At 39.0% G+C, this 12,831-nt stretch overlaps 1 protein-coding gene across 1 annotated transcript in view; it reads right to left on the bottom strand.

Moving 5' to 3' along the window:
* Nucleotides 1-12,831, bottom strand: part of LOC127567742 (protein odr-4 homolog) — a 45,199-nt gene that overhangs the window by 18,641 nt on the left and 13,727 nt on the right. The window contains exon 6 of the mRNA XM_052010727.1: nucleotides 2,058-2,084. Coding sequence (XP_051866687.1) covers nucleotides 2,058-2,084 — 27 coding nt within the window. The remainder of the gene's footprint in view (nucleotides 1-2,057; nucleotides 2,085-12,831) is intronic.

Here is a 12,831-nt window from a genome sequence, read left to right as displayed (position 1 = left end):
AGAAAATGATTGTAACTCTAAGACAATGCCAGTAATCCAGAAAGCCAAAAGGTCATATCAATTCTCAAATACTCTTGCAGAATGCTCTTTCACCTTCATTTAGGTGCAGTTCCTCAAGAAGCAGGGAGAGTGACAGTGCACGGTGGAAGTGAATTAGTTGACATTGCACATATAATTGTGTGCCCAAATTACCAAACAAATCAGAGGTATTTTAAGCAAACAAATAAATGGTGGCAAATGCTGGCCCCTACTTTTTCAAAGCATTGAAAGTATTTTCATGATGTTTTCAAATGCTTCCTTTACAATGATTGAAATAGAAACACTGGTGATATTTCTCAACTGTGATGTTTTTGGGGTAGGAGGGCATGAATGAGGTCATTCCCGACCTCAGAAAAAAGCTGAGAAACACCACCAAGATGTCCATGCCAATAAACTGTGAAGCAAAGGAAGTGACATCATCAGTGGTATGAGGGCTGGTCACCTGACCTCCCTCAAGCACTGAATGCCAAATGGTGCAGATTGGTATTGGTTTATTATTGTCACTTGTACCAAGGCACAGTGAAAAATTTGTCTTGCATACTGTTCCTACAGATCAATTCATTACACAGTGCATTGAGGTAGTACAGCGCAAAAACAATAACAGAATACAGAGTAAAGTGTCACAGCTGCAGGGAAGTGCAGTGCAGGTAGACAATAAGGTGCAAGGTCATAATATAGAACATATACAACATAGAACATTATAGCACAGTGCAGGCCCTGCGGCCCAGTGTTGTGCCGACATTTTATCCTGCTCTAAGATCTAACTAACCCTTCCCTCCCACATAGCCCTCCATTTCTCTATCATTCATGTGTCTGTCTAAGAGTCTCTTAAATGTCCCTAATGTATCTGCCCCCACAACCTCTGCCAGCAGTACGTTCCACACACCCACCACTCTCTGTGTAAAAAAACTTACCCCTAATATCCCCCTTATATCTTCCTCCTATCACCTTAAAATTATGCCCCCTCGTGTTAGCCATTGTCACCCTGGGAAAAAGTCTCTGACTGTCCACTCGATCTATGCCTCTTATTGTCTTGTACACCTCTGATCAAGTCACCTCTCATCCTCCTTCTCTCCAAAGAGAAAAGCCCTAGCTCACTCAACCTACCCTCATAAGACATGCTCTTCTTTGTGTTAATCATTGCAATTACAGGAGAAAAGGTAAGAGAAAGTTTTGGGTTCTCATTGAACCTGATTTATTAAGGGGAAGCAAAGATTGAATGGCAACAGTTTCTCTCTTTTCTAATTGAGTATATTAAATGTCAATGTACAGACATTGATGGTGGAATTAACTATAAATTTCTGTAATCTGGAGTATTTTTTCAAATTAGTACACTAATATTCAACAATAATTTGAATGTGATTGAGTTCATAATGAAGCCGTTGTGTCACCTCTGTTTTACTTCCTTTTGATCTCTTTCCTACTCTCTGGAGTGCCATTCCTGGATCACCTAGCCATAAGATTTAGCATCGCTCCCGACCCTTCTCTGAATTTCCAGAAAAGTAAAACATGGAACCTTATTAAAAAAATAGGGTTACTGTTATATTCATAAAGATAGTGAAGATCTAGAGCCTTATTGACCAATTTCCCTCCTTTCTCCTGAGCAGCTTCCCACTTTGTACTAAAATCAGGAACCCACTATGGGAAAAGTCAAATTGTTTGAGATGTGAAGCATATTGGAGAATGGCCCTCAAGTGAAATATTGCTTCACATTAGGACTCTTTTCAACATAACCCATAAAAGCAACATTACACCAGGTGTTAATATGCCACTGTATGGGAGGATAGTTTAAAGGTTACATTTTAAGCCAAACCTCAAATTACATGAAAATAATCAAACAGCAGGAAAAAACATTTTGTACCTTCTATTCAGCCTTAATTATAAAATCAAAATTTTCACTTCAGGCTACATTTTTTCCATCAAAAATCCTGGAATATGAAGAATCTATAAACATATATCTTCAACTTCTTACACTTTCTAACCATGCATTTTTAAAATTACATTCACTCGAATTTTACCTTGGCCAGGTTCGATCCCCATCTCTTCTGCAGTTTTTGTATTTAGTATAAAATAAAAATGAAACAAAAATTAGACATCTGGAAAGTATAAAAGGACAACTACAAATTAACATTAAATAAATAAATAATGGCTAATTGGATAATGACCAGAACTTTGACTTCTGTGAGGGTGTAAAAACAGGATGATCCGAGTCACAGCCTGTTTTATACACTCTGCCTGATTTTTCCTTTCCCAATTTGGAGTGCAATGGCTAACCAATCCCATACCAGCCATTTTATTTGCAGAAGCAGGTGAATACTATTTATGCATTTAAAATATACAAAAACCTCATAGTCCTACAATAATTATTAAAGAACAAAATACAATGGAAATGAAGAACAATTATCAGTTATCTTTAGTGTCCAGGCAATTTCCCAATGTTATTTTCTGATGCTCACCATGTGACACAACATCCGTATTTTGTTGTGCGCCTTTTATGAACCAAACAGTAACCATAAAGTTGTAATGTAATTTCATCTGGGCTAACAATCCACCATTTTACCACTTGATTTTTAACTGGATATAGTACAGGATGCCTAGTACATATGCTTTTCCATAAAAAGCAGAGTGCAGTACACGTTACGGAGTAGATTACAAATATTTTTTGGGTGAGAAAGATGCAGAAGTAAAACCAAAAAAACACTATAGTTCTTCACTTGCATAGATATTTTGGTATTCTAAGTTGTGTCTGACAATGAATCAAAATAGAGAACACTGATTTTTTTTATGTTGGCAGATCCCATTACACTCACCAATATAGTTATACTGGTCTGAAAATACAGTGAATATGAATGAATTCATGAAACTTGGCTTGAAAGATTGATGCTTGGTTGAAATTTGATGTTATTAGTGAATGTGGTTTTCACAGCACGAAGGTCACTAAATTGAGTATCAAAAGCATTAACATCAGCGTAGACAGAAACCTGTGATCTGGTCATAGATGGGTAATTCATCAACAAGTATTGTATTTGGTATTTCCTTGAATTTGATAGGCTGTGTATATTTTGGATCATGTAGCAGTAGTTTAACCAAGTTGATTCAATATGCCAGGGCTTTTTGAAAGTTCTTTCAGAAGGCGAGTATTGCAGATAGTGTCATACATTGAGAAAAGTAACATCAATCTTCCGAAGTCTATTGTGAAAGGCATTTGAACGATGGTAGTTAGGTCAAGTAACTGACCACAAATCCTGTGGCCAAGGAGTTTAATTGTCTAGGCTCAGCAGGGTATATTTAACTGGAGATATGCACTAGGGCCAGTTATTTGGGTACCTCATAACAAACACTTAGGGAGGAAACTTTCTATTCACTCAGGATCATTGCTCAATTTAGTTAAGACAATAATGTCTACTCAACACTAAACTGCTGAATTTGACCTTCATAAGGATACAAATGAAGTGAAAAAGAATCCAATTGTCACCCCATGATTTTTTTAAAATCCAAGATGTATGTTATCGTAACTGTGCTGCGATAATGATCCAGCATTAGGATGAAAAGATAATGTGATGCTGATTGGGCCTTCTTATTCAGGTATCTGTTGATTATTTGGTGAGGAGCTGCTTAGTAACTTCTTGAACTCTATAAGATAACACACCCAGATGTTTAGATCAATGGGAATATAGGAGAGTGTTTTTTCTTTAAATGTGAGAAATTGAGAGTCTCTTTCACAAATTGTGATTGTAATATACTGAAATGCTCATTCTTGTATCAAGCCATTTGAACAAATAGTTTGCATCATGAACAAAAATCAAGGATGCTTCTTGGTCATGTTCTGCTGATTAACATAGAAACGATTGCAAGCCACCAAACAGGGTCTTATTCTAGCCAATTGATAAATTCTTCTAACATCTATGTTACTGATCATCTGAAATCAAAACATAAGAGCCATAATCCTGAATGATTCACCTCCTATGATCTCTATTATTCTGACTGATGTGAAAGTGACATCATTGAGTTGGTCATGTTCACAATTATTACTTTTGTGACCAACAAATTATGTTTAATGCTATAATTAACTGGAAACTGCAGCATAAACCTAATTCACGTGCTATTTGGTCGTCCAGAAGAGCACAATGCCATTTCCTGTAATTAAATGAGAGAAACAAGGATGTTCTGTTTTCTGTGATGCTGTGCAAATAAAATACAGTTCAAAAATATAAATCAAACACTTAATAATGAGAATGATCAGCACAAGATAGTTACATGGTACAGGCTGCGTTTTGTAATGGCCCAAGAAGTCAAAAACATTCAAGTAGTTTTAGATAGGGAAGTTACTGGAGGGAATTCTGAGACAGGATCTACCAGCATTTGGATAGACTGAGTCTGATTAAGGGGAGTCAGCATGGCTTTGTGAGTGGAAAGTCAAGCTCGACAATTTTTGTTTCTAAAAAGAGTGTTTTGAAGAGGTAACCAAAAAGGTAGATAAGTTAGGGCAGTGCATGTTGTCCATATGGACTTTAGCAAGGCCTTCAACGACGTCCCACATGGTAGGCTGGTCTGGAAGGTTAGGTCCCATGGAATCCAGAGAGAGTTGGTTAGATGGATTCAAAATTGGCTCAGAGGTAGGAAGCAGAGGGTGGTGGTTGAAGGTTGTTTCTTAGAATGGAGGCTGGTGATTAATCGTGTGCCGCAAGGGTTGGTGTTGGGACCCTTGTTATTCGTTATTTATCTAAATGATATGGATGTGATTCTACAAGGCTTGATCAGTGAGTTAGTGGATAACACAAAATTAGGTGTTATTATTGATAGTGAAGAAGGTTATCGTAGATTACAGGAGGATCGTGATCACTTAGGGGAAGTGGGCCGAAGAGTGGCAAATGGATTTCAATACAGATTAGTGTGAGGTGATGCATTTTGCAAAGTCAAACCAGCTTAGGACTATACTATGAATGGTAGGGCACTAAGGAGTGTATTGGACTTAGGTATACCAGTGCATAGTTCACTGAAAGCAGCATCACAGGTCGACAGGGTGGTGATAAAAGCATTTAGCACACTGGCCTTCATTAGTCAGGGCACTGAGTATAGGAGTTGGGATATCATGCTGCAGTTATACCGGTCATTGGTGAGGCCACACTTGGAGGACTGTGTACCGTTTTGGTCACTGTGTTACAGGAACGACGTGGTTAAACTGGAAAGAGTGCAGGAAAGATTTACAAGGATGTTGCCAGAACCAGAGGGCCTGAGTTATAGGGAAAGGTTGGCGAGGCTAGGTCCTTATTCCTTGGAACACAGGAGAATGAGAGGTGACCTTATAGAAATGATTCAAACAATGAGAGGCATAGACCAGGTGGATGGTTGCAGTCTTTTCCCCAGGGTAGGGGGAGTCCAAAACTAGGGAGCATAGATTTAGGGTGACAGGGCAAAGATTTAAAAGGGATCCGAGGGCAACTTTTTCATGCAGAGCTTGGTGAGTATATGGAATGAGCTGCCAGATGAAGTGGTTGAGGCAGATACAATAGTATCATTTAAGAAGCACTTGGATTGGTATATGGAGGGGTGGGGCTTGGAGGGATCTGGGCCAAACAGAGGGAATTGGGGCTAGTTGGGTGGGCACTGTGGTTGGCATGGACAGGTTGGGCCAAAGGGGCTGTTACGGACTCAGTGAAAGTCCCTTTAAGATAGAGAGTGTGTGTGTATGTGTGTGTGGGGCGTGCTTACGTCAATAGAAGATAAAGGACGTAATGACGTTGTTGAAGAAGTCAGAAGAAGAAGAAGGAGAGAGAGAGAGAAGGGAGAGAGACACCAGCCTGCTTGTTTTCTCTATCGATGGATGAGAAACAATAACTGTGTTTGCCACTGAAATCCATGTATGGAAGTTGGAAGTAATCCGGTGGAGTTCACTTTGTTGCTGACCTGTAGAAGGAAACAGGTATTTGTGTGTGGACGACCACGGTTCGGATGCTTTTCGGGGTGAGGAAGTCACTACCGAGTAAACACTGAAGTGTCGTTTGGGTTCCATCCTGGAACATTTGGATTTCGTATGCACTCTCTCTATGTTTTTCTACATCTACATCTTATCTTCAGACAACGGTGGTTGTTGAAGAAGCCCTTGCTCATGTTTCACCTTATGGCTTGCGGAACTGAACTTTAAGAACCATTCAGGAACTGGGAGTTTTGGACTTTGTCACACACACACACACGACGAGTTTAGTTTTGGGGTTAACGTTCGAGGTTTAACATTCTTGAATTCTAACATACTAACATTTTTTTTTAACTTTTATTTTACGTATTATCATAAGTAGTGATTAATAAAATAGTTTTTAACACTGAATCATGCTCAGTGTGTTTCTTTTGTTGCTGGTTTGTGACAAAATTGGGGGCTCGTCCGGGATAGTTCCCAAGGTTAACGAGTGTCGTCTGGGATTGTACCCCAGATTGACGAGATTTGTTCGAGATTCAATCCAAAGATTTTTGAGGGAGGTCTGATAAATTCTTTTTAATTGGCTTGTGTGTGTGGAAACCAGCAGCAATGGATATTAAGGCATTTTTGGAGTCACCAACCCAAAAAGGATTGGAGGTGGCGAAAAAGGATGATTTGATAAAGATTGCTACAAGGTTAAACCTTACAGAAGTAAAGCAGTCTATGAGAAAGGCAGATATTCAGAGACTGATAGCTGGCCATTATGTGGAAAAGAAGGTGTTTGAGAAGGAAGTGTTAAAACAGTTTCCTGGCAGTGAAATAGCAATTTCTGAGGCACAGGTGCAGCTGGCAAAGATAGAGGCTGAACGAGAGCAAACCCAGTTAAAGATAGAAGCTGAACGAGAACAAAAGAGATTAGAGGCTGAACGAGAACAGAAGAAATTAGAGGCCGAACAAGAGGAAAAGAGATTAGACGCTGAACGAGAACAAACCCAGTTAAAGATAGAGGCTGAACGAGAGCAAAATAAATTAGAGGCCGAACAAAAGATAACTCAGATGAAGTTAGAGGCTGAACGGGAACGAAAGATAACTCAGATGAAGATAAAGGCTGATCTAGCAATGAAGCAGATGGAATTGAAGAGGATGGAGCTGGATAGTGAGGAAAAGGAGAAACAGAGGCAGCATGAGTTACAAATGAAGCGTAGGAGTTTGGAATCTGATTCTGAAGATGGTTTTTCAGCCAGCAGGGAGGTTCGATTAGTCCCTCCGTTTGAAGAAGATCAGGTTGATCAGTATTTCCAACATTTTGAAAAGGTTGCTGTGAGTTCAAACTGGCCAAGGAAAGGATGGGCTCTTATGGTACAGAGTGTGATTAAAGGTAAAGCTCAAAAAGCTTATTCTGCTTTGTCTGCTGAGGATGCAGTTGATTATACCAAGGTAAAACAAGCTATATTGAAGGCCTATGAATTGGTCCCTGAGGCTTATAGACAAAAATTCAGAGATTTGAGGAAATCTGTAGATCAGACTTATATGGAATTTGCCAATGGAAAGAGAATATGTTTTGAACGATGGTACATGGCTAAAAATGTAGATGGGGATTATGATAAATTGACAGAATTGATACTAGTGGAAGACTTTAAAAGATGTGTTCCAGCTGAATTAACAACATATTTAAATGAAAAGGCAGTGGAAACTTTACAAGAAACTGCTAGGTTGGCAGATGATTATGCTTTAACCCATAAATCCAAATGGGGACAACCTAAAACCTTTCAAAAGAGTTACAAAGACAATCCAGGTAAACCAGAGATTAAATTGGGAGGTAATCAAAAAGGAAAAGATGAAAAGAAGCCAGGGCTGGAGAAACCTGTTGAGCGTACTTGGTATTACTGTAGGAAACCTGGCCACGTGATATCTAATTGTGCCCTTTTGAAGAAAAAGAAGGAAGCTGGGCCCAATGCTTGCTTTCAGGCAATTAAAAATCAAAAAGGTTTAGGAGATGCTGTTAAAGATCAGTCCTTGCAAGAGGGAAAAGCGGAAAAGTTGGAGGAGGTGAGAAAAGAATTCCGTTTGTATGTATCAGAGGGTTTTGTTTCACTGAATGATGAGTCACCCCAGGTGCCAGTGAAAATTCTTAGAGATACTGGGGCTAGTCAATCTCTCTTGCTGGACAGTGTTTTAAATTTTGGTGAAGAAAGTGACACTGGTGAAGTAAATCTAGTACGAGGCGTTACAGGTGAGACCATGTCTGTCCCTTTACACCGGGTGATTTTAAAGTCAAAGTTCGTAGAAGGACCAGTCAAGATAGGGATAAGACCTAGTTTGCCAGTGGAAGGAGTTTCTTTGTTATTGGGAAATGACCTTGCAGATGGAGAAATTGTTCCTGTGGTACGGTTAACAACCAAACCAAGGATTGATGAGTCTGAGGATGATCCAGATGTTTACCCATCATGTGCGGTGACTCGAGCTAGAGCTAGAGAATTAGCCAAGACACACAGTCCGGTGCAGTCTGATGTAGTTCCTTGTGACAGTCCTAAACAGGAAGAAAATTATGATGCCTTATCTGAGACTTTTCTGTCTTCACTGGAGGATCAACATCCTTATAGTGAGCCTGAATTTAAAGATTTGTCTTTGTCAAGGAAGGATTTTATGGTGGAACAGACAAAGGACTCTGAGTTGACAGAATTGAAAGAAAAAGCACTCTCATGTGAGGAGATTGAAAAAGTGCCAACTGGATACTATGTCAAAAATGGAGTGTTAATGAGGAAATGGAGACCTCCTCATGTTCCTGTTACTGAGGAATGGGAAGTTATTCATCAGGTTGTTGTTCCAAAAGTTTATAGGGATGAGATTTTAAACCTGGCCCATAGTATGCCTTTGGGTGGTCATTTTGGTGTGAATAAAACTGTAGGGAAGATCTTGAAACAATTCTATTGGCCTGGTTTGAGAAAATGTGGTGATGTTTTGTCGAACCTGCCACACATGTCAGATGGTAGGTAAACCAAATCAAAAACCCCCTGTGGTTCCTTTGAAACCAATTCCTGCTTTTGGTGAACCCTTTTCGAAGGTGATTGTGGACTGTGTTGGTCCATTACCAAAGTCTAAGACTGGAAATCAGTATTTGTTAACCATCATGTGTGCCACTTCTAGATTTCCAGAGGCAATACCCCTTAGAAATATTAAGGCCAAGACGGTGTCAAAGGCTCTTGTAAAATTTTTTACCTTGTTTGGTTTGCCAAAAGAAATCCAATCTGATCAAGGTAGTAATTTTATGTCAAATTTTTTTCAGCAACTAGTCTATGAGCTGGGAGCAAAGCAGATTGTATCATCTGCATATCACCCAGAATCTCAAGGAGCTCTGGAGAGATTTCATTCTACTCTCAAAAATATGCTGAAGACTTATTGCTTTGAAAACACCAAGGATTGGGACGAAGGTATCCATTTACTTTTGTTTGCCGTTAGAGAATCGATCCAGGAGTCAATAGGATTTAGTCCGTTTGAGCTTGTGTTTGGACATAGGGTGAGAGGACCTTTGGAGTTGTTGAGAGAGCAATGGGTTAATGAGGAAGTTCACTTTGAGTCTGTTGGACTATGTCCAAAAATTTAAACTCGGTTGGAGAGAGTCTGCCAGCTAGCGAGAGAGAATTTGAAAACAAGCCAGATAAGAATGAAGACATATTTTGATAGACGTGCTCGGCCTAGGACATTCGCAGTGGGGCAAAAGGTGTTGGTATTTTTCCCTAGCCAAAATAATCCCTTGCAAGCTCGTTTTTCTGGACCCTATGTTATTGAATCTCGAGTGACTGATCTAACATATATAATCAAAACACCAGATAGATGCAAGAAAACACAACTCTGTCATGTAAACATGCTAAAACCTTATTATGAGAGGGATTCAGTTGTGGCCTTGGTGGATGGTATAAAGGTTGTTTCTAGAATGCCTGATGTTGATGTTGAGGAAGGCCATTTAGACCAAATATTGTTCCATCGAAACTAAAAACCAAAATATCCTGGAGAACCTTGAAACGAAGTTGGACCATTTACAAGTTTCACAAAAACAACAGATGAGAGAATTAATTTTAAAATTTAAAAATTCTGTTCCCAGATGTTCCAAACAGAACATCGATAATTACCCATGATGTTGATGTTGGGGATGCAAAACCAATCAAACAACACCCATATCGAATGAATGTGGAAAAAAGTAAACTTGTTGATCAGGAAATAAAATACATGTTGGAAAATGATATTATTAGACATTCTAGTTCAAATTGGAGTTCGCCGCCTGTGTTATTGTACCTAAACCTGATGGAACTGTTAGATTTTTGCACAGATTACAGGAAAGTGAATGCTGTAACAAAGTCAGATGCTTACCCTATTCCTAGGGTGGATGATTGCATAGACAGAGTGGGAAAGGCAAAATTTCTTACAAAGATTGACCTATTAAAAGGGTACTGGTGTGTTCCATTAACAGATAGAGGAAGGGAAATTTCAGCCTTTGTAACCCCTTCTGGATTGTATGAATACAATGTTTTGTCATTTGGAATGAAAAATGCTCCGGCAACATTTCAAAGAATGATCAATTCAGTGATTCATGGGTTAAAACATACAGATGCCTACATTGACGACTTAGTGACTGGGAATGATACTTGGGAAGATCACATCTCTGCGTTAGAAAGGTTGTTTGAAAGACTTTACAAGGCTAACCTTACAGTTAACTGGCTAAAAGTGAATTTGGCCATGCCACTGTGACGTATCTTGGTTATGTTGTAGGTCAAGGCAAGCAAGCTCCTGTTCAGGCAAAAGTTCAAGCAATATCTGAGTTCCCTATTCCCACAGGTACGAGGACTGTTAGAAGATTTTTGGGAATGGTTGGACTATTATCGAAAATTTTGTAAAAATTTTGCTGATATTGCTCTTCCCCTAAGTAATCTTCTGAAGAAGGGAGTAAAGTTTGTTTGGACAGATTCTTGTCAAGAAGCATTTGAGAAGCTGAAGCCATTTATGCTACCATTCCTGTGCTCAAAACACCTGACTTTGAAAAGCCATTTTCATTAGCAGTAGATGCCAGTGATGAAGCTGCAGGAGCTGTGTTGTTGCAGAAGGGTGACCTTGATGATATTGACCATCCTGTAGCTTACTTTTCAAAGAAATTTAATGAGCATCAAAAGAATTATTCCACCATAGAGAAGAATTACTGTCGCTTGTTTTAGCCTTGCAACATTTCAATGTATATGTTTTGCACCGCTCAGAAACCATTGACTGTGTATACAGATCATAACCCATTGGTGTTTCTGAGCCGAGTCAAAAACAAGAACAGAAGGCTGTTAAACTGGAGTTTAATTTTGCAAGAGTTTGATCTCATGATAACTCACATTAAAGGCAAAGATAATGTGATTGCTGATTGTCTTTCCCGATGTTAAATGGAACATGTATCTGTACTAATCTGATAGTCTGTAGTTGTGTAGAATGATAATTATTAACATTACTAACTGTATGCGCGGTTTAAAATTTTCTTGGGAAAATTTTTTTTTAGGTGGGAGGTGTTACGGACTCAGTGAAAGTCCCCTTTAAGATAGAGAGTGTGTGTGTATGTGTGTGTGGGGCGTGCTTACGTCAATAGAAGATAAAGGACGTAATGACGTTGTGAAGAAGTCAGAAGAAGAAGAAGGAGAGAGAGAGAGAAGGGAGAGAGACACCAGCCTGCTTGTTTTCTCTATCGATGGATGAGAAACAATAACTGTGTTTGCCACTGAAATCCATGTATGGAAGTTGGAAGTAATCCGGTGGAGTTCACTTTGTTGCTGACCTGTAGAAGGAAACAGGTATTTGTGTGTGGACGACCACGGTTCGGATGCTTTTCGGGGTGAGGAAGTCACTACCGAGTAAACACTGAAGTGTCGTTTGGGTTCCATCCTGGAACATTTGGATTTCGTATGTACTCTCTCTATGTTTTTCTACATCTACATCTTATCTTCAGACAACGGTGGTTGTTGAAGAAGCCCTTGCTCATGTTCACCTTATGCTTGCGGTACTGAACTTTAAGAACCATTCAGGAACTGGGAGTTTTGGACTTTGTCACACACACACACACACGACGAGTTTAGTTTTGGGGTTAACGTTCGAGGTTTAACATTCTTGAATTCTAACATACTAACATTTTTTTTAACTTTTATTTTACGTATTATCATAAGTAGTGATTAATAAAATAGTTTTTAACACTGAATCATGCTCAGTGTGTTTCTTTTGTTGCTGGTTTGTGACAGGGCTGTATTCATGCTGTATTGCTCTAGGACTCTAAATCACTACCTGAGCAAATTAGACTAAGCCTCAAAGAAACTTACAGACAAAGACAGGACAAGGTAGCCAAAAGACCAAATCTGTTCAAGTAAATCAAGATATATATAGTTCATGTCTAAAGTATAAATAACTATCAGTTTGCCAAAAGATATTGCTTCCATCAAAGGATCAATTCATGGCTTGACCTTCAATCAGAATATATCAATGAGCCGTGATCTGTTTGACAGAAATCTAAAACCTGTACAGCACAGGACATTGGATACCAAAAATAAATATGGATAAGGGAGGCCATTTAGTCAATTTCCAAAGAAACCTTGACATTTTGCTCCTTCCCAAAATACTTCAATTATTCTGCAAGAATTATTTCCAAAAATTCCACTGCTTTTTTTCAACTCCATCTACTGCCATACATCTTTATTGCCTGTCAGCTTTACTTCCTTTGAGCTTATAGATTGCTTTTCTAACCTTTTGGTTTTAACTTCAGAGCTCACTTCTTTAACTTTCACTTCCAAAATAGGCTCCTATTTGGTTGACCAAGGTTTATTCCTTAGTTACCTCAATCCCAGCAAATAGATGTGGTTCTT

This window comes from Pristis pectinata, chromosome 3, assembly GCF_009764475.1.
Source record: "Pristis pectinata isolate sPriPec2 chromosome 3, sPriPec2.1.pri, whole genome shotgun sequence".
In the NCBI taxonomy this organism is placed as follows: domain Eukaryota; kingdom Metazoa; phylum Chordata; class Chondrichthyes; order Rhinopristiformes; family Pristidae; genus Pristis; species Pristis pectinata.
Note: the sequence above shows the minus strand (reverse complement) of the source record. Positions and strands in the feature narration are given on the sequence as shown.